This window comes from Chiloscyllium punctatum, chromosome 15 (genome assembly GCF_047496795.1).
Source record: "Chiloscyllium punctatum isolate Juve2018m chromosome 15, sChiPun1.3, whole genome shotgun sequence".
Lineage (NCBI taxonomy): Eukaryota > Metazoa > Chordata > Chondrichthyes > Orectolobiformes > Hemiscylliidae > Chiloscyllium > Chiloscyllium punctatum.
In genome coordinates, this window is record NC_092753.1 from 68,178,799 (window position 1) to 68,201,830 (window position 23,032).

A 23,032-nucleotide genomic window follows, 5' to 3' on the forward strand; every position below is an offset into this window, starting at 1 on the left:
TCTTATGATGGAGGGAAGGTGTTTGATGAAGCAGCTGAAGATGGTTGGGCCACAGACACTACCCTGAAGATCTCCTGCGTTTAAGATGACTGACCTCCAAGAACAGTGATCATTTCCTGTTTACCAGCTATGACTCCAACCAATGGAGTGTTTTCTCCAATTCACATTACTGGACGTCATTTACACCACACTTTGTTAAATGTGACATGAATGTCAAGGACAGTGTCTCAAAGCTAGTTATTTTTTTCTAAAAGCTGTTCCTTGGCTCAAGGATATTCTGTTTTTGATTTTTTTCAGAGGTGTAATAAACCAGGCCGGTCTCTGATCAGACTGGTTTGGTACAGAGATGAAAACGATTTTAAGAGGCCTTTTGTTTATATGTAAACAGATGGGACTTCAGGCCAAAGTGGTCATGTTTTAGAAGTGACCTGTATAATGAAAGGGGAGTGGTCTGCTCTCTAGCTGAGCTGAGCAGTTTAGTTCAGTCCAGAATTAGTTGGGAGTTCAACAGTGAGCTGTGTGGACACAAACTCTCTCTCTCTCTCTTCCCTTCTAACATCAACCTGTAAGAATATGTTCCATTCATTTATATTGGTTTCTAATGGAGTTTGCTTATTGGGACTGTTGTGTGCATTTGGAACAACACAGTTAAGTCTAGTTTGGATAGATTGAGTTCCGTAGGGGTTCTTTATTCTGTTCTTCATGTTTAATTGTGTAATTTTGTGAATTATTTTTTGTCTGTTTTATACCTGGTTGTCAATCTAGCTAACTTATCCTAGGTAATTTTTCATTGTACACTTACAGAAACACATTGCAATGTTATGGTCTGGACTGCCTGCTTAAGAATGTTTTGAGTGGTCTGGCCTAGTCCATAACAGATTAGGGACTGGTTGTGGGATTTTAAACAGTGAGTGGTAGTTGCTAGTGTCTTTATTTTGGGCGTTGGCTTGGTTGGGTAGACAAAACTTGGGATAGTAATGGCTCTTTGAGTCACCAAAAGTTTTCTGGATGCGGATGTGGTGACTTTGGAAGTATTGCAAAAAGTGAACAAGACCAAGCTGCAGGAATAGGCAGAGATGCTGGAATTGGAACTGCCTGCTTCTGTGAGGAAAGGAGAGATAATTATAGCAGTAGCTCCGAATTTAAACTTGCTGGGGAAACCATCAGAATCTGTAGAGATGTCAAGAATCTCCGTGCAAATGAAGCAGCTTGAGTTAGAGGCAAGAGATAAGAAAAGGGCAGCAGAAATGAAACAGTTTGTGTTACAATTAAAAACAGAAGAGAGGGAAAAAGAGAGAGCAGCAGAACAGGGAGAAAAAGAGAAAGCAGCAGAACAGAGGGAAAAATAGAGCAGAGAAAGATAAAGAGAGAGTTTTTGAACTTCAAAAACTGACACTTACAAATGAAAGTCAGCTTAAAAGCCTGGAGAGAAAGGCTGAGGATAGGCTTAGTGAGGAAGACAGTGAGGATAAGCAAGCCTCTGATCATCAGAAGCCCAGTGAGAAACTGTTTAAGTATATTCAAGCATTGCCTAAATTTGAAGAGAAGATATGGAAGCCTTTTTCATCTCATTTGAAAAGGTGGCTAAACAAATGCAGTGGCCACTGGCAATGTGGGTTTGGTTGATCCAAGTGAAACTTGTGGGTAGGGCTGGTGAGGTATTTGCATACTATCAGAGGAGGTATCTGGGGAGTATGAGGTGGTGAAAGAAGCCATTTTAAGTGCATATGAACTTGTACCAGGAACCTATAGGCAATGTTTCAGGAATCTCAGGAGGGACCCTGGTCAAACCTATACTGAGTTTTAAAAGATCAGAGTAATTTTAATAGATGGATAAGAGCTTTAAAAATTAAGCAAACCTATGATGCCCTAAGAGAGGTAATTATTTGGGGGGAATTCAAAAATTTATTGCCTGAAGTAGTGCGAACTCATGTGGAAGAGCAGAGACTTAAAACAACAAGGTTAGCAGCTGAAGTGGCTGATGACTATGAGCTAGAACATAGAACATAGAAAAATACAGCGCAGTACAGGCCCTTTGGCCATCGATGTTACGCCGATCCAAGCCCACCTAACCTACACTAGCCCACTATCCTCCATATGCCTATCCAATGCCTGTTTAAATGCCCATAAAGAGGGAGAGTCCACCACTGCTACTGGCAGGGCATTCCATGAACTCACAACTCGCTGAGGAAAGAATCTACCCCTAACATCTGTCCTATACCTATCACCCCTTAATTTAAAGCTATGCCCCTCATAATAGCTGACTCCATACGTGGAAAAAGGTTCTCATGGTCAACCCTATCTAAATGCCTAATCATCTTGTACACCTCTATCAAGTCACCCCTAAACCTTCTTTTCTCCAATGAAAACAGCCCCAAGTGCCTCAGCCTTTCCTCATATGATCTTCCTACCATACCAGGCAACATCCTGGTAAACCTCCTCTGCACCCGTTCCAGTGCCTCCACATCCTTCCTATAGTATGGCGACCAAAACTGCACACAATACTCCAGATTCGGCCGCACCAGAGTCTTATACAACTGCAACATGACCTCAGGACTCCGGAACTCAATTCCTCTACCAATAAAAGCCAGTACGCCATATGCCTTCTTCACCGCACTATTTACCTGGGTGGCAACTTTCAGAGATCTGTGTACATGGACACCAAGATCCCTCTGCTCATCCACACTACCAAGTATCCGACCATGAGCCCAGTACCCCATCTTCTTGTTACTCTTACCAAAGTGAATCACTTCACACTTACCTACATTGAACTCCATTTGCCACCTTTCTGCCCATCTCTGCAGCTTATCTACATCCTGCTGTAACCTGCCACATCCTTCCTCACTGTCAACAACTCCACCGACTTTCGTATCATCCACAAACTTACTCACCCAACCTTCTAGCCCCTCCTCCAGGTCATTTATAAAAATGACAAACAGCAATGGTCCCAAAACAGATCCTTGCAGAACACCGCTAGTAACTGCACTCCAAGATGAACCTTTACCATCAACTACTACCCTCTGTCTTCTTCCAGCCAGCCAATTCCTAATCCAAACCTCCAACTCACCCTCAATGCCATACCTCCGTATTTTTTGCAGTAGCCTACCATGGGGAACCTTATCAAACGCCTTACTAAAATCCATACACACCACATCTACTGCTTTACCCTCATCCACTTCCTTAGTCACTTTCTCAAAGAATTCAATAAGGTTTTTTAAGGTGAAGGGTGGAAGGTATAGGGGAGATGTCAGGGGTGGGTTCTTTACCCAGAGGGTGGTGGGGGCATGGAATGCGCTGCCTGTGGGAGTGGTAGAGTCAGAATCATTGGCGACCTTTAAGCGGCATTTGGATAGGTACATGGATGGGTGCTTAATCTAGGTTAGAAGTTCGGCACAACATCGTGGGCCGAAGGGCCTGTTCTGTGCTGTATTGTTCTATGTTCTATGTTCTATGTTCTATGTTTGTGAGGCACGACCTGCCCTTCACAAAACCATGCTGACTATCCTTGATCACATTATTCCTATCCAGATGTTCATAAATCCTATCCCTTACAATTCTCTCTAAGACTTTGCCCACAACAGAAGTGAGACTCGCTGGCCTATAGTTACTAGGGTTATCCCTACTCCCCTTCTTGAACAAGGAACCACATTTGCTATCCTCCAGTCTTCTGGCACTATTCCTGTAGACAACAAGGACATAAAAATCAAGGCCAATGGCTCTGCAATCTCCTCCCTTGCTTCCCAGAGAATTCTAGGATAAATGCCATCAGGCCCAGGGGACTTATCTATTTTCACCCTTTCCAGAATTTCCAACACCTCTTCCCTACATACCTCAAAGCCATCCATTCTAATTAATTGTGACTCAATATTCACATCGGCAACAATGTCCTGTTCCTGAGTGAATACTGACGAAAAGTATTCATTCAGTGTCTCCCCAATCTCTTCAGCCTCCACACGCAACTTCCCACTACTGGACTGGACCTATTCCTACCATAGTCATTCTTGTGGTCCATAAAACACAGCTTGGCTTCCAGAATCAATTTCTACCCATGAGGGATAGAAATTGGGACAAAAAGAAATCCTCACAAGGAAAGGGAAAGGTAGATCTCAGTGAACATCATCAGGATAACTTATAATGGGGTAAAAAATAAACCCTTGAGGGGGACAAAGAAGTTAAAAAGCTTAGGTGTTCTCAGTCTAATAAAGTGGGCCACACAAAGCCACAGTGTTGGTGGACTAGGAGAAAGCCAGATCTAGGAAAACAGGACAAGTCTGGAATTTTTGTTGGACTAGTAACAAAAAGCACAAGGGAAGTTAGACAATTGCTTCAGAGTGCACAAGGTGATCAGCGGTTGATTAAGGAGGAAGTGCCAGATCTGCTTAAAAAATATACATGCAAGAGTAAAGTTTATTCACATAGGCCAGGAGTAGTAGGTAAGGACGTTACAATATTAAGGGACATAGGATTCTCTCAGCTGAAGGAGGAGGCGATATGAACTCCTGTGAGACTGCTACCAGAAAAGGTACTGGCAACAAGAATTCATGATGAGATAAAAAGTGCTCAATTATGTAAAATGAGGCTAGAGAGTCCAAAAAAGTGTGGAGAATCTGTGATAGGGGTTCTGGACAAACCCTCAGCTCCAGGAATACAGTTTGTCCTTGCAAATGATATAGCTGATTCACCATGCTGCCTACTCGAGTTCAAAAGTCAGTGGAGATGCAGACAACTGAAGACATGGAGAATGTTTATCCAGGAATTTTCCCTGATTGTGTGATCACAAGATCACAGAGGTACAAGCTGAAGCAGGAGAGATCAAAAGGCACAGATAAGGAAACTGACATAGGGTTATCCAAAAGTTTTTTGATCAGATAAGTGGAACAGAGAAGGAGCAAATAGATAAGTATGCCAGTATCTTTAACACTGCTAAACTGATTGAATTACAACAGAAAGATGTGAACATAAAACAGTCATATTAAAAAGCATTTACAGAGAAAGAAAGTGATTGCATTTCTTTGTGTTATTACTTAACAAATGATGTCTTCATGAGGAAATGGAGACCCTCACATATCGAAGCAGATGTGAAATGGACAGGAATTTATCAAATTGTTTTGCCAGTAGGGTATAGAAAGGAGGTGCTGCAAGTGGTACATGAGCGACCACTTGGAGGTCATTTAGGGGTGAGGAAAACACAGGCTAAAATACAGAGACATTTTTACTGGCCTGGACTACACAAAGATGTAGTTCAATTTTGCTAGACATGTCATATATGTCAATTAATCGGAAAACCACAGGCAGTAATAAAACCTGCACCTTTAAAACCTATTCCAACATTTGAGGAACCTTTCACGAGGGTTTTGATTGATTGCATAGGTCCCCTACCTCAAACAAAAGGTGAGAATAAGTATTTGTTAATGATAATGGATGTATCAACTAGATTTCCAGAGGCAATCCCATTATGCAACATCACAACAAAATGGGTTGTAGAAGAATTACTTAATTTTTTTACTAGCTATGGACTGGCAATAAAGATCCAGTCAGATCAAGGATCAAACTTCACATACAAACTATTCAAGAAGGTTTTGGATAACTTGGGAATAAAACAATTCAAAACTACTGCGTATCATCCAGCATCGCAGAGCGCTTAGAGAGATGACATCAAACACTAAAGACCATGTTGTGGGCTTATGGTCAGGATTATCCAGATAATTGGGATAAGGGAGGTCAGTTTGTACTTTTTGTGATCAGAGATGCACCGAATGAATCAACCAAATTTAGCCCATTTAAAATAACTTTTGGGCATGAAGTAAGAGGACCATTAAAATTGATTACGGAGAAATTATTAAGTCAGAATTCAGAGACCACCCATTTGGATAATGTGTCAAATTTTAGAGAACCATTAAATAGAGCTGTAGAGTTGGCTGGATAGCATTTAAAAAGCATCACAGCATACAATGAAACAGCAACGGATAAGAAATCACAAATTCGCAATTTTGCAACTGGGATAAAGTATTGGTGTTACTTCCAGTAACAGATGAGCCTTTAAAAGCAAGGTTTAGTGGACCATATCAAATTGAGAGGAAATTGAGTGAAGTGAACTACTTGATAAGAACTCCAGACAGGAAGGAATCTCACAGAGTGTGTTATGTGAATATGCTCAAAAAGGTATTTTGATAGGGAAGGAAAGCAAGAGGAGAAGGTGTTAATGATTACAGCACAGGAGGAAGAACCAAGTTCAGAGGATTGGACAATGAGGAAGTTGTCAAAAATTGGGATAAATTATTGAATTACCTTCCACAAGAACATTGAAATGACCTGAAAGAGTTATTACTATCACATGGGGAGATAAGTGTAAATAAGCTGGGAAGTACTAACCTAATTATACATGTTCTAGATATAGGAGATGCTGTTCCAATTGAACAACATCCTTGTAGGCATAACCCTCTAAAGTTAGCACAGGCTCAGATGGAGATAGAGTGCATGGTCCAAGATGGAGTATTTGAAGTGAGTTACAGTGACTGGAGCTCACCCATAGTCATGGTACCAAAATCAGATGGTACCCAAAGGTTATGTGTGGACAATTGCGCAGTCAACGCCATTACAAAGACTGATGCATATCCAATTCCAACTGGAGGACTGTGTCAAAAAAGTGGGACAGGCAGCTTATGTTTCTAAGTTGGACTTGCTCAGAGGTTACTGACAAGTACCTCTGCCAGAGAGAGCAAAGACAATTTCGGCGTTTGTAACGCCAAATGGACAGTATCAGTTTCAAGTCATGCCACTTGGTATGAAAAATGCCCCAGCCACACTTCAGAGTCTGACTAATAAGGTCATTGCCCAACTGTGTGGTGTATATTGATGACCTGGTGATTTTTAGTCATTCATGGAAGGAACATTTACAGCATTTATCGTACTTGTTCAATCGACTTCGGAAGACAGGCTTGGTGGTGAACTGAGCTAAAAGTGAATTTGCCAAAGCCCAAGTCACCTTCCTGAGCCATGATATTCGACACGAACAAATGGCACCACGGGATGCAAAAGTGAAAGTAATTGGGGCATTCCCACACCGTCAATGAAGAAAGCAGTACTGTTGTTCCTGGGATTGAGTGGATTTTACAGAATGTTTGTGCTGAACTTTAGCAGTGTGGCTGCTCCAATCACTGAATTGTTAAAAAAGGGCAAGAAGTTTCAGTGGACAGGAAACTGTCAAAAGGCATTTGACAGCCTAAAAACTGTGTTAACCATTGCCCCAGTATTAGCCACACTAGATTACAAAAAGCCTTTCAAGGTGGCTATTGATGCCAGTGAGATGGGTGTCGCTGCGGTGCTCCTGCAGGAGGATGACGAGGGGATAGAAAAACCCATCGGGTATTTTTCTAAGAAGCTGAACATTCACCGACAGAAATATTCAATGGTGGAGAAAGAGACTTTAAGCTTGGTGTTAGCATTGCAACATTTCAGTGTTTATATTACCAGCAATGCATCTGAGACAATCATGCACACTGATCATAGCCCATTGTCATTTGTGGAGAAATTTAAGGACAAAAATGCCAGACTGTTTAGATGGAGCTTGTTGTTACAACCATTCAATTTGACAATTGTGTACGTGGAAAGTCGCAAAACTGTGATTACCACTGCATTGTTGAGACTCGAATAAGATACAGGGATATTCAGTGGCGGGTGTGCCACGGCTTGAATTTGCATGTGGTAGTGCTTGTTTGCATGTTTATAGTTAGTATAGTGTATCTGTGTGTTCAGACTAACAGGGATTTTGAAAGGTTAAAAATGAAGCCATCTTTTGGTATTGATGGTTCATTTTATTTTAGGGGGGGCTGGTGCCACTAAGTTAGCCCTTTTTTTTAAAATTAAAAGCTATTCCTTGGCTCCAGGATACTCTGTCCTTAATTTTTTCCAGAGGGGTAATAAACCAGGCCGGGCTCCAACCAGACTGGTTAGGTACAGAGATGAAAAGGATTTTGAGAGGCTTTTTGTTTAAATGTAAGCAGATTAGATTTCAGGCTAAAGTGGTCATGTTTTGGAAGTGCCCTGTATAAAGAAAAGGGAGTGGTCAGTTCTTTAGCTGAGCTGAACAGTTTAGTTCAGTCCAGTAGTTGGGACATCAACAGTGAGCTGTGTGGAAACAAATTCTCTCTCTCTCTCTCTCTCTGCCCTTCTAACTTCAACCTGTAAGCATCTGTTCCATTCATCTATACTGGTTTCTAACAGTGTTTGCTTATTGGGACTGTTGTGTGGAATTGGAACAGCATAATTAAGTCTCGTTTGGATAGACTGAGTTCTGAAGGGGTTCTTTATTCTATTGTTTATGTTTCATCGTGTAATTTTGTGAATGAATGTTTATCTATTTTAAACCTGGTAGTCAACTTCGCTAACTTTCTCTGGATAATTTTCATTATACACTTACCGAAACAAATTGCAAAGTTATGGTTTGGGGCTGTCTGCTTAAGAATGTTTTGGGTGGTCTGGTCTAGTCCATAACAGCTGTTACCCTCACTTCCACCCTGGATTTCAGTTCTTTTATCTATCTTTGAGCCAAGACTATCATGAGGTCAGGAGTTGAATGGCCCTGATGGAACTCAAATTGGGCATCACTGAACATTTTATTGCTAAGTAAATGCTGCTTGATAGCACTGCTGACGACACCTTCCATCCCTTTACTAATTGAGTGGAGACTAATGGGGTGGTAATTAGCTGGGTTGGATTTGTCCTGGCATGTTCTTATTCATTCTTCATTGATTCAGGATTTATCCCCTAGATTGACAGCAATGGTAAAGTGGGGATATGGCAGGACATGATGTTAAGATTGTGTTGGAGCACATTTCTGCTGCTGATGGCCTACTGTGCCTTATGGATGTTTAGTCTTGTGCAACTATATCAATTTGAAGTCTTTACTATTGAGAACAGCCATAATGCTACATTACACCATGTAAGATATTTTCAATGTAAAATAAGAACTTTGTCCCACAAGGACTGTGTGATGATCACTTTAACTGATACTGTCATGGAACAATCCATCTGCAATGGACAGATAATGAAGATGAGGGCTTTCTTTCTTGCTGGTTCCCTCACCATCTGCCAGTCTGACAGCTGTCTGGCAGCTGTATGCTGTAAGGTTCCTACCAACTTGGTCAGTCGTGCTGTTGCCAAGCCATTACTGTGGATATTGAAATTCCCCAAGCAGAATACATTCTGTACCCTTACCACCCTAGTGATTCCTCTGTTCAACATGGGGGAGTACTGATTCATCAACTAAGAGAAGCTGGTCTTTGGTAAACAGTAGGAAGTTTCCTTGCCCATGTTTTGGTATCATCAGGCTTGATGGTGTCGGAAATCAATGCTTAGGGCTCCCAGGACATCTCCCTCCTGACTAGACACAACTGTGCTGCCAACTCTGCTGGGCCTGTCCAGCTGGTGAAATAGAACATATCCGGAGATGGTGATGGTGGTCATCCAGACCATTGTTTTCCCTTCTGACCAGTAAAATTACCCAAAAGGACAGCAGATATTGCTGTAAACTTGCACCAGTTCACACTGTTTTGCCTGGACTGTATTGCAAACTGAAGGGTATGCAGGGAGATTTTAACAATTCAACATCAAAGGCACAATCATAGAATCCCTACAGTGTGAAAGCAGGCCATTCAGCCTTTTGAGTTCACACTGATCTTCCAAAGAACACCCTCCCCTTTCCCTGAGATCCTGCATTTCCCATGGCTAATCCACACATCTTTGATCAATTTAGCATGACCAATCTGCATAACCTACACATCTTTGGACTGTGGGAGGAAACTAGAGCATTCAGGGGAAACCCACACTGGGAGAATATGCAAATTCGACAAAGACTGACACACGAGGTTGGAATTGAACCTGACTCCCTGGCTTTACAAGGCAGAATGCGAACCACTGAGCCACCATGCCATCCCAAGTATATGTTTCAAATCTCTGGGCATCAGTATCAAGATATCATCAGGTAGCTGGGGAAAGAGTGATATCAAAAAATAAATTTCCGTTTAAAACTTAAGTGAAAGTTGACATTCCTGGAAAAGAGTACAAGGCTGGAAACACGATGCATTAACTTTTTAAGGTTGTTCTCACTTTAAACTTGTTGTGCTGTCCACCCTATAATGAGTGGAGAAGGAACACGAGACATTACGCGTGTAGTGTCTCCCACCCTCCCTCCTCCTCTAACCTAAAAAAAAAGGACTCAATTGGCTGAACAGGTAAGCTACTTAGTGTTCTTGTTTTGGAGACTAAGTGTAGAGTTATGGCAGCGCAGACAGTGGAATGTTCCTCCTGCAGGATGTTTGAGGTAGGGGTGACCACTGATGCTCCTGTTGACTTCATCTGCAGGAAGTGCAGCCAGCTCCAGCTCCTCACAGACCGCGTTAGGGAACTGGAGCTGGAGTTGGATGAACTGAGAATTATTCAAGAGGCTGAGAGGGTGATCGATAGAAGCTACAGGGACATAGTTAGCCAGAGAACAGAGGTAGCTGGGTAACAGTTAGAGGTGGGAAGGGGAGGAAGCAGGCAGTGCAAGGATCCCCTGTGGTCGTTCCCCTCAACAATAAGTATACCGCTTTGGATACTGTTGGGGGGGACGGCCTAGCAGGGATAAGCTGCAGTGACCGGGTCTCTGGCACGAGGTCCGGCTCTGAGGCTCAGAAGGGAAAGGGGGAGAGGAGGAGAGCGTTAGTTATAGGAGACTCTATAGTTAGAGGGACAGACAGGTGGTTCTGTGGACATGGGCGAGACTCTCGGTTGGTTTGTTGCTTCCCGGGTGCCAGGGTCCGAGATGTCTCGAACCGTGTCTTCAGAATCCTTAAGGGGGAGGGTGTGCAGCCAGAAGTCGTGGCACATTGGCACCAACGATATAGGTAGGAAGAGGGGTGAGGAGGTCATTCAGGAGTTCAGGGAGTTAGGATGGAAGCTAAAAGCTAGGACGGACAGAGTCGTCATCTCTGGGTTGTTGCCGGTGCCATGTGACAGTGAGGCAAGGAATAGGGAGAGAGTGCAGTTGAACACGTGGCTGCAGGGATGGTGTAGGAGGGAGGGCTTCAGGTATTTGGACAATTGGACTGCATTCTGGGGAAGGTGGGACCTGTACAAGCAGGACGGGTTGCACCTGAACCAGAAGGGCACCAATATCCTGGGAGGTAGGTTTGCCAGCGCTCTTCGGGAGGGTTTAAGCTAATTTGACAGGGGGATGGGATCCGGACTTGTAGTCCAGCAAGTAGGTTAGCTGTTTTTCAGGAAGTCCAAGAATGTAGGGAGGCTATGGAGAAGGTAGCACTGACAGGGAATACTTGCGGACACAGAGATGGGTTCAAGTGTGTATTCTTCAACGCAAGGAGTATCAGAAATAAGGTGGGTGAACTTAAGGCGTGGATCGGTACTTGGGACTACGATTTTGTGGCCATCACGGAAACGTGGATAGAAGAGGGACAGGAATGGTTGTTGGAGGTTCCTGGTTACAAATGTTTCAGTAAGATTAGGGAAGGTGGTAAAAAAGGAGGGGGTGTGGCGTTGCTAATTAGAAATGGTATAATGGCTGCAGAAAGGCAGTTCGAGGGGGATCTGCCTTTGGAGGTAGTATGGGCTGAAGTCAGAAATAGGAAAGGAGCAGTCACCTTGTTGGGTGTTTACTATAGGCCCCCCAATAGCAGCAGAGATGTGGAGAAACAGATTGGGAAACAGATTTTGGAAAGGTGCAGAAGCCACAGGGTAGTAGTCATGGGTTATTTCAACTTCCCAAATATTGATTGGAAGCTCTTTAGATCAAGTAGATTCGACAGGGCGGTGTTTGTGCAGTGTGTCCAGGAAGCCTTTCTAACTCAGTATGTAGATTGTCCGACCAGACGGGAGGCCATATTGGATTTGGTACTTGGTAACGAACCGGGACAAGTGATGGGCTTGTTAGTGGGTGAGCATTTTGGTAATGGTGATCACAATTCTGTGACTTTCACCTTGGTTATGGAGAGAGATAGGTGCGTGCAACAGGGCAGGTTTTACAATTGGGGGAGGGGTGCAAGACAGGATCTGAGGAGCATAAGTTGGGAGCATAGGCTATCAGGGAAGGATGTCGTTGAAATGTGGAACTTTTTCTAGGAACAGATACAACGTGTTCTTGATATGTATGTACCTGTCAGGCAGGAAAGAGATGGTCGTGTGAGGGAACCTTGGTTGACGAGGGAGGTTGAATGTCTTGAGGGGAGGAAGAAGGAGGCTTACATAAAGTTGAGGAAACAAGGTTCAGACAGAGCGTTGGAGGGATACAGGATAGCCAGGAGGGAGCTGAAGAAAGGGATTAGGAGAGCTAAGAGAGGGCATGAAAAATCTTTGGTGGGTAGGATCAAGGATAACCCCAAGGCCTTTTGTGCGTATGTGAGAAACATGAGAATGATGAGAACGAGGGTAAGTCCGATCAGAGGCAGTAGTGGGAGACTGTGTATTGAGTCGGAAGAGATAGGAGAGGTCTTGAATGAGTACTTTTCTTCAGTATTTACAAATGAGAGGGACCGTAGTGTTGAAGAGGAGAGGATGAAACGGACTGGTAAGCTAGAGGAGATACTTGTTAGGAAGGGAGATGTATTAGGCATTTTGAAAATCTTGAGGATAGACAAGTCCCCTGGGCCTGATGGGATATATCCTAGGATTATGTGGAAAGCAAGAGAGGAAATTGCAGAGCCGTTGGCAATGATCTTTTCGTCTTCACTGTCAATGGGGGTGGTGCCAGGGGACTGGAGAGTGGCGAATGTTGTGCCCCTGTTCAAAAAATGGAATAGGGATAACCCCGGGAATTACAGGCCAGTTAGCCTTACTTCGGTGGTAGGCAAAGTAATGGAAAGGGTACTGAGGGATAGGATTTATGAGTGCCTGGAAAGACACTGCTTGATTAGGGACAGCCAGCACGGATTTGTGAGGGGTAGGTCTTGCCTTACAAGTTTTATTGAATTCTTTGAGGAGGTGACCAAGCATGTGAATGAGGGTAGAGCAGTGGATGTAGTGTACGTGGATTTTAGTAAGGCATTTGATAAGGTTCCCCATTGTAGGCTTAAATAGAAAGTCAGGAGGCATGGGATAGTGGAAAATTTGGCCAGTTGGATAGAGAACTGGCTAACCGGTCGAAGTCAGAGACTGTTGGTAGATGGTAAATATTCAGCCTGGAGCCCAGTTACAAGTGGAGTTCTGCAGGGATCAGTTTTGGGTCCTCTGCTGTTTGTAATTTTTATTAATGACTTGGAAGAAGTAGTCGAAGGGTGGGTCAGTAAATTTGCCGACGATATGAAGATTGGTGGAGTTGTGGATAGTGAGGAGGGCTGTTGTCAGCCACAAAGGGACTTAGATATGATGCACAGCTGGGCTGAGGAGTGGCAGATGGAGTTCAATCCTGTCAAGTGTGAGGTTGTCCATTTTGGAAGGACAAATAAGAATGCAGAATACAGGGTTAACGGTAGGGTTCTTAGTAAGGTGGAGGAGCAGAGGGATCTTGGAGTCTATGTTCATAGATCTTTGAAAGTTGCTACTCAGGTAGATAGAGCTTGTAAGAAGGCCTATGGTGTATTAGCGTTCATTAGCAGAGGGATTGAATTCAAGAGTCGTGAGGTGACGTTGCAGCTGTCCATGACCTTGGTAAGGCCACATTTGGGGTATTGTGTGCAGTTCTGGTCACCTCACTTTAGGAAAGATGTGGAAGCTTTGGAGAGGGTGCAGAGGGGATTTACCAGGCTGTTGCCTGGAATGGCGAATAGGTCATACGAGGATAGGTTGAGAGTGCTAGGCCTTTTCTCATTGGAACGGCGAAGGATGAGGGGTGACTTGATAGAGATTTATAAGATGATCAGGGGAATAGATAGACAGTCAGAGACATTTTCCCTGGGTACAACAGAGTGTTACAAGGGGACATAGCTTTAAGGTGAAGGGTGGAAGGTATAGGGGGGATGTCAGGGGTAGGTTCTTTACCCAGAGAGTGGTGGGGGCATGGAATGCGCTGCTTGTGGGAGTAGCAGAGTCAGAATCATTGGTGACCTTTAAGCAGCAATTGGATAAGTACACGCTTAGGTGCTTAAGCTAGGACAAATGTTCGGCACAACATCGTGGGCCGAAGGGCCTGTTCTGTGCTGTATTGTTCTATGTTCTATTTAAGCAGCATGCAGGGAATAAAAATGCTGATGTCTGCATATGATGGTCATGGGTTTTGCTGACCTCAAAAACCACCTCACTATGAGATTTATTGACTTCCATAACAAGAAAGTGAACTCTCTTGAAATACAACTAATTTCAATGTCATGTTATTGGAATTTGCATGTGAAGTTGTAGTGATGTCACTAAGTAACCAGTCACAATTTGAAAAATTCTCACAGACAGGAAAACGGGCAATGAAAGGCATTAAAATAATCACTTCATAAAATTTTTTCTACAAAGTGAAGCAAATGTTGGGACATACACATAGAATTAAGGCAGAAGCTGAAATATCCATCAAAGTTTTTAAAAACAACTTAGCTTCAAGGATTTTGTTTAAAGATCTACCAATAGCTTATCATAAATTGGTGGCATGGTGGCACAGTGGTTAGCACTGCTACCTCTCAGCGCCAGAGACCTGAGTTCAATTCCTGCCTCGGGTGACTGTCTGTGTGGAGTTTGCACAATCTCCCTGTGTCTGTGTGGGCTTCCTCCCACAGTCCAAAAATGTCCAGGTTAGGTGAATTGGCTATGCTAAATTGACCGTCGTGTTAGGGGAATGGGTTGCGGGTCGGTGTGGACTTATTGGGCCGAAGGGCCTGTTTCCATTCTGTAAGTAATCTAATCTAAATCTGCCAATTGCCGCCATTCTGCTAATATACAGAGGAACCTTGATTATCTGAATTTTAGATTATCCAAAAACGATCTCAATGTACATCAAAAAGAAAAGTGTATTCAATTTACCTGTACTGATAAACTTGTGGAAACACTGACAAAAGCAAAGAAATACAAGCATCTCAAGCAAGAGTGACTGGATATTTTTAAACCTAAGGGTTAGTTACACAGTCCTTTGTAAAAGTAAATGCTTCGTTCCCTTCAGAGGAAGTAAACGCATCGCGAAACTGAGTTCAGCGGAAACTGACAAATGCTCTTGTGATTGTAGAAGCTGTTCAAGACCTTGCTTTGTGTCTCATGTGAGGAAAGCAGCAATCAAACTATAGTAAATAAGAAATTGTTCAGCGACATACCTTTGGAAGTAACGTTCTTCTTCTCCTACGAAGAGATCTTGCTGATACTCTCCCATTGTGTGGGTTAAGCGAGCAGAACAGGGAAGCTTCTTTGGTTTGTCACAGAACCAGGGCTCCCCAGTCTTGGGGTCAGTAAAGTTACAGAATGGTTGAGATTGAGGCAAACAAAGATTACACACAGTAGTCTCGGAGGCATTTCCTGATTTGAAAGTACTTTGAAAATATGCTCTCTCTGGCTGTTTCTCACGTAGTCTTTTAAGTGCTTGGATCCCTTCACTGGGATGAACCAACAAAACAAAAGCTTTAACTTTCCCCGGCCAAAGTAATTTAAAATTGATACGATAAATTCCATTTTGGTTGTCTATAACTGTTCCTGCTGAACCAGCTTTTAAAGCTGGGGTGTGGATCCGAGCTTGGAGATAGTCACCCCCATATTGCTTTGGGTGACGATCAAAATCTCTCATCTGCAGCATCACTTGTAACTGATCTCCCACATAGAAAGTCTTTACAGAATTTAAAATTACAAAGCGAACACGTGATGGGTCGCTGCTTTTCTGAAAGGGCACAGCAGAATTCGGGGGTGTAGGCCATTCGATCATTTTCATAAGGAATGTTCCCTCTGACCTTTCTTCAGGGGTGAAGCTATGATTCTGGTAGCCACATTGCAATAACCTGTCTGTCCAAGGTGCCTGCTCTTCTTCAATGTGTTCCTTTGTTGACTTTGATGCTGAAGCTGGGTATCTTTTCTTACTTTGCCCTGGTCTAGATGCTGAATATTTACTATACTGTGAATAGGAAGGAAATTTTTTTAATAAATATTTTCTATATCCTGCTTCCATTTGTCATTTTCAATTGTAATCCTTCAACTTGTTAAAGAGAAAAAGCAAGAAAGCTAAACAGAGTAGTTTAGGCCTTAGATGTTTTTTGGACTTTTGGCACAGACTGTGACATACTTTTAAATTTGGAAAGCTTGTCATTTTCTGATATTGTGATTATGAATGAGAGTCTGGCCTGACACCCGATATACCAATACTCTGAGCCGGGACTGTGGGATCCTTGGGATGAGGTGTTGTAGGACATGAAATAATGCAAAACATGCTCCCGCAAATTGGTGGCTTTGGAGAGATGGGAGATGGAATACTTGACGTAGAATTCTAAGCTCTGGAGCCATCTGAGTAGCAACAATATTTATATGACATATTATAATAAAGATGAGAAGGCCTGACTACCAACCCCTTGTAGTTTGATCGAACCTTGCCACCCATTCTCTTCATTATTCTAGTCTAAATGTCTGTCCAATAATCCACGATGACGGATGAATCACTAAAATGTCTCAGCAGAGTCTTGTCTTAGATAACAGAACATAGTAGATTATACTCCAGTAAATATATACAGGTAACAGTAACTCTTAGGCACATTAACTACCACAGCAAGAAGTAGGTAAGAACTGTATGGCTCACAAGAAGACAATGCAAGTCTCCAACTGCTGTCAGTCTAAGCCACTAAAATGGCCCAAACAGCTTGATGCTTCAGCATTAGCTGCATTAAGTATGAGATTGGTCAAAGCCTCAGTTTATCTTGAATTGACTTTTTCATTTCCATTCATTTATACAACAGCCTAGTTCAGTTTCTGATCAGTGGTAAGCCCTAGAATATTTAAAGAGAATTTGACAATGGGTCATGCCCTTAATTGTCAATAGGTGATGTTTTGATTAACTTTTGTTTGAGATGGTCTTTGTCTGCCACTTGTCACTTATCAGGCCAAGTTTGGATGTTGTCCAGGTCCTGCTACACTGATCCTTTAGTATCTGCGGAGATGCAAGTGGTACTGAACATTGTGCAAACATCAGCAAATGTCCCTAATTCTGGGCTTATGATGAAAGTAAGGTTATTGATGGAGAATCTGTACATGATTTTAGCCTAGGACACTATCCTTAAGAACTTCTGCAATGATGTCCTGGAAGTGAGATTATTGACGTCCAATAAAAACCATTTTCCATTTTGCTAGATATGACTCCATTTACATTGGCTCCTTAGACTTACACCTTTGAAATTTGTAGCCTCTGATACCCAAAAGGACAGGGCAGCAGATGCATATTAACACCCACACCCGCAAGTTCTCCTCCAAACATACATTCTGATTTGAAACTACATAATTGTTCCTTCACCATTGCTAGGCTTAAATCATTTAACTCCCTCCATTTTGACAGTGTTGGGGAATTGCAATGACTCAAGAAGGCAATTAACTGCCACCTTCTCATGGGCAACTGTGGATGGACAATAAATACTTGGCAAAATCCTGCAACACACAGATCTCTAGCATTAGGCTGAAAATTCAAGTATACAGGCAGTCACTGAGCTGGACAAAAAAGATCAGCGTTTGAAGAAGCTTAAATCAATTAGGGATTGTCAGCATAGTTTTGTGTGAGGGAAATCATGTCTCACAAATTTGATTGGGTTTTTAAGGAAGTAACCAATAAGATTGATGAGGGCAAAATGGTAGACATTGTTTACTTGGACTTTAAGTAAAGCCTTAGACAAAGTTCCACACTGTCGACCAATTAGTAAAGTTAGATCACATGGGATGCAGGGTGAGCTTGCCAGTTGGAAATAAAATTAGTTCAATGACAGGAGACAGAGAGTGATGGTGGGATTGTTGTTTTTCCGACTGGAGGCCTGTGACCAGTGGTGTTTCACAGCGACTGGTGCTGGGCCCACTTTTGTTTGTCATTTCTATAAATGATTTCAATCAGAATATAAAAAGCGTAGTTAGTAAGTTTGCAGATGACACCAAGTTTATAGCGGACAGTGAGGAAAGTTATTTAAGATTACAAAGAGATCTTGATCAAGAATAGGGAGGATGAACATGTGGCTTGAGGGATGGTGTAGGAGGGAGGAGTTCAGATTTGTGGGACATTGGAACCAGTTCTGGGAAGGTGGGACAATTACAAATTGGATGGTCGATACCTGAACCAGACTGGAACTAATGTCCTTGGGGGAGGTTTTGCTACTGCTGTTGGGGAGGGTTTAAACTAATGTGGCAGGGGGTTGGGAACCAGAAGAGAAGAGTAGTAGACAGTGAGGTGGAAACTGGAGACTGTAAGGATCATGACGTTAGCATTACCAAGGGGAAGAATAGGCAGAGCAAAGATGAACACAAAAAACTGGTGGCCTGAAGTAATGCAAAGAGTATAGTGTTTAAGGCAGATGAACTTAGGGCTTGGATTGGTGCCTGGAGGTATGACATTATTGTGATCGCAGAGACTTGATTGAAGTAAGGGCATGATTGGCAACTAAATGTTCCAGGATCGAGATGCTTCAGACAGGACAGGGAGGAAAGTAAAATGGTGGGGAGGAGTTGCATTGCTGGGCAGGGATGATATCACGGCTGTGCTAAAGGAGGACACTATGGAGGGCTTGAGCAGTGAGGCATTATGGATAGAGCTGGAAATAAGAAGGATGTAGTTACATTGTTGGGGAGGTACTGCAGGTTTCCCAACAGTGAGCGTGAGCTAGATGAGCAAATAGGAAAACAGATGATTGAAAGATGTAGAGACAACAGGGTGGTGGTGATGGGATTTTAATTTTCCCAACATTGGCTGGGATACACTTAGTGTCAGAGGTCTGGACGGGGCAGAATTTGTAAGGAGCATCCAGTAAAGTTTTCTAGAGCAGTATGTCAATAGTCAAACTAGGAAAGGGGCCATATTGGGCCTACTGTTGGGGAATGAGCCAGGCCAGGTGGTAGAAGTTGCAGTGGTGAATTTCTTTGGAAATAGTGACCACAATTCTCTGTAAGTTTTAGAATGCTCATAGACAAACATAAGAGTGGGCCTAAGGGAAGAGTACTAAACTGGGTCAAGGCCAATTATATCAAAATTCAGCAGGAGCTGGGAAATGTAGATTGGGAGCAGCAATTTGAAGGGAAGTCCACAATTTTTATGTAGGAGGCTTTCAAAGATAGGTTGAAGATAGTGCAGGATAGGCATTTTCCTTTGAAAACAAGGGATAGGAAAGGCAAAATTTGTGAACCATGGATAACAGGAGACATGCAACGAGCCAAGAAGAAAAGGGAAGCATATATAAGGTCCAGGCAGCTAAGAACAGAACAGGCCTTGGAGGAATATTGGGAGAGTAGGACTAATCTTAAACGAGAAATCAAGTGGGCTAAAAGGGGTAATGAAATAACTTTAGTGAACAGAATTAAGGAGAATCCCAAGGCCTTTCATTCATATATTAGAAGCAAGAGTGTGACTAGAGAAACGCTTGGTCCACTAAAAGATAAGGAAGGAAGGTTGTGTGTCGAACCTAAGAAAATAGGTGAGATTCTCAATGATTACTTTGCATCAGTGTTCACTGAGGAGAGGGGCATGATGAATATTGAGATTAGAGATAGAAGTTTATTTACTCTGGTTCACACTGACATAAGGAGGGAAGATGTGTTGGGTAGACTAAGAATATTAAGATGGACAAAACCCCAGGACCAGAAGGGATCTATCCCTGGTTGCTGAGGGAGGCAAGTGAGGAAATAGCTGGGGCCCTAACAGATATCTTTGTAGCATCCTTAAATACAGGTGAGGTGCCAGAGGAATGGAGGGTTGCTAATGCTGTCCCCCTGTACAAGAAGAGTAGTAGGGATATTCCAGGTAATTACAGACCAGTGAGTATGATGTCAGTGATAAGAAAGTTGTTGGAGAAGGTACTGAGGGATAAAATATATTATATTTGGAAAAGTATGGGCTTATCATGATAGGCAACATGGTTTTGTGTGGGGGAGACTGTGCCTTACCAACTTACTAGAGTTCTTTGAGAAAATGACCAAGGTGATAGATGAAGGAAGGGCTCTAGATGTCATATACATGGACTTTAGTAAGGCATTTGATAAGACTCCCCATGGTAAACTAATGGAGAAAGTAAAGTCACATGGTGTGCAGGGTGTTCTAGCTAGGTGGATAAAGAACTGGTTGAGCAACAGGAGACAGAGAATAGTAGTTGAAGGGAGTTTCTCGAAATGGAGAAAGGTGACCAGTGGTGTTCCACAGGGATCAGTATTGGGGCCACTGTTGTTTGTGATATTCATAAATGATCTGGAAGAGGCTATTGTTGGCCTGATTAGTAAGTTTGCAGATGACATGAAGATTGGTGGAGTAGCAGAAAGCATAGGGGATTGTCAAAGAATACAGGAGAATATAGATAGATTGGAGAGTTGGGCGGGGAAGTGGCAGATGGAGTTCAATCTGGGCAAATGTGAGGCGATACATTTTGGGAAGTCTAATTCTAGAGCAAACTATACTGTAAGCGGAAGAGCCTTGGGTAAAGTTGATGAGCAGAGAGATCTGGGAGTTCAGGTCCATTATATCCTGAAGGTGGCTACACAGGTGGATAGAGTGGTCAAGAAGGCATGGTATGCTTGCCTTCATGGGACAGAATATTGAGTATAAGAACTGGCAGGTCATGTTAAAATTGTACAAGACTTTGGTTCGGCTGCAACTGGATTACTGTGTACACTTCTACTCACCACATTACCAAAAGGGTGTAGGCACTTTGGAGAGGGTGCAGAGAAGGTTTATGAGAATGTTGCCTGGTATGGAAGGTGCTAGATTTGAAGAGAAGTTGAGCAGGTTAGGATTGTTTTCATTAGAAAAAAGGAGATTGAGGAGGGACCTGATTGAGGTCTACGAAATCATGAAGGGTATAGACAGAGTGGAGAGAGATAAGCTTTTTCCCACGGCGAAGGATTCAATAACAAGAGGTCACACATTCAAGGTAAGAGGTGAAAGATTTAAGAGGGATACATGCAGAAAATACTTTACACAGAGGGTGGTAGGTGCCTAGAATGCATTGCCAGAAGAGGTAGCAGAGGCAGGTATGGTAGATTCATTTAAGGTGCATCTGGACAGATGCATGAGTAGGTGGGGAGCAGAGGGATACAGATGCTTAGGAATTGGGCAATAGGTTTAGGCGGTCGATTTGAATCAGCACAGGCTTGGACGGCTGAAGGGTCTGTGCCTGGGCTGTAAACTTTTCTTTGTTCTTTGTTTTTTGTTACCAATTGGGTAAATGGAGTGAAGAGTGGCAAATAGAGTTTAAATTCGATAAATGCAAAGTATTGCATTTTGGTAAAACAAACAAAGACAAAATTTTCACAATTAAAATTAGGGCTTTGGGCAGTGATATAGAACAGAGATATAGGGGTTCAAGTTCATAATTCTTTAAACTTTGCATCATCTACAGTTAGGGGGGTTAAGCAGGCATTTAACGTGCTTGTTGTCATTGCTCAGATCTTTAAACATGAGTTGGAGCATTATGTTGAGGTTGTATAGGAGGTTGGTAAGGTCCTTCTAGAGTATTGTGTCTAGTTCTGATCTCCCTGTTATAGGAAGGATATTATTAAGCTGGAGGGTTCAGAAGAGATTTACCAAGATGTTGCTGGGAATGGAAGTTTTGAGTTATAAGGAGATGCCTGATAAACTGAGATGTTTTTTCACTGGAGCGTAGGAGGATGAGAGGTGACCTTATGGCAGCTGATAAAATAAGGAGGGGTATAGATAAGTTGGGGTGGAGGATTTCATGACTAGGAGGCACATTTTGAAGGTGAGAGGAAAAGGTTTTAAAAAAGACTGAGGGGCCTTTTTTTTAACCTCAGAGAATGGTTTGTGTATGGAATGAACTTCCAGAGGAAGTGGTGGATCTGAATATCGTTGCATCATTTAAAAGACATTTAGACATGAATAAGAAATGATTGGAGTGGGATGGGCCAAGTGCAGGAAGTTGGGACCAGTTTAGTTTGGGATTATGGTTGGCATGGACTACTTGGATCAAAGGGTCTGTTTTTGTGCTGAATGACTCCATGACTCTGTGGCTGTATGAATTGGAAGATCTCTAATCGCAGCTAACCATGCATTCTCTAATAAATGGTCAAAACAATTGCACTTTCTACCATGTTGTATGGATGTGACAATTCACTACACTGTACGAGCTGCTACTCATATGATGGTTTCAGCCATGGCTTTTACTCAGTGTACTACAGGACCTGCTTCATATAGTGCTATAGACAAAAATCACTTTGTGGTCTAGTTAGAAGAGTCTGTTAGAATTAACAAGATTTAGGTTATTGCATGTTCGTAGCTGGTTTTGGTGTACATGATTTGACTGGCTTTGTTCCAGAGATTTTGAGGAGAACCAGATATTAGGTCTCAATTCCTTGTGATCCTAAACTGTTTTGCCCACTGCTCCATAGGACATAATCAGAGTTGACGTCTCTGCTTTAATCCTTTCAAACATTTTCAGACACTTCTGGAACTATGGACAACAGTATTTCAGCTATCTCGATATACAAATATCATTGGAATCCTTTGATTTGTTTCTGGCTCAGAAATGCTCCAATTGTCTTTAAAGACCTCACGATCCGTGATCCTAAAGCTACCTGTCTTGGCTATGGATATACAACGACTGCTATTTCTCTATCTGTTCTGTGATTCAGAGTGCTTTCTGCCAAACGGCTCAGTGAGGACCTCTGCAGGTTTCTTCCACTCACTGCAAGGTAGACCAAATTCTCCAGCAGCCTTTCTTTCACAAAACCCAAACGAATTGCTGCTTCTTTCAACACACAAAACAAAGCAAAGGAAACTTATAAGCAAGGATTCACAATGAATCAGAATCTCCACGGAAATGTGGCTTGCTTTAAACTTAAACAGACTGTGATTATTTTTTCCTTCATTATAAATATTTGATTCTGCAATGCATATAAATAATTTAGTAATAGAGATGTACAACACGGAAATAGATCCTTCGGTCCAATCCGTCCATGCCAA

The 23,032-nt window shown here is 42.6% G+C and overlaps 1 protein-coding gene across 1 annotated transcript in view; it reads right to left on the reverse strand.

Moving 5' to 3' along the window:
- LOC140485916 (NXPE family member 3-like) overlaps positions 1 to 15,880 on the reverse strand; it is a 39,094-nt gene extending 23,214 nt beyond the window's left edge. Inside the window, exon 1 of the mRNA XM_072584363.1 lies at positions 15,219 to 15,880. Coding sequence (XP_072440464.1) covers positions 15,219 to 15,823 — 605 coding nt within the window. The 5' untranslated portion in view covers positions 15,824 to 15,880. The remainder of the gene's footprint in view (positions 1 to 15,218) is intronic.
- Between the last annotated feature and the right edge of the window lie 7,152 nt (positions 15,881 to 23,032).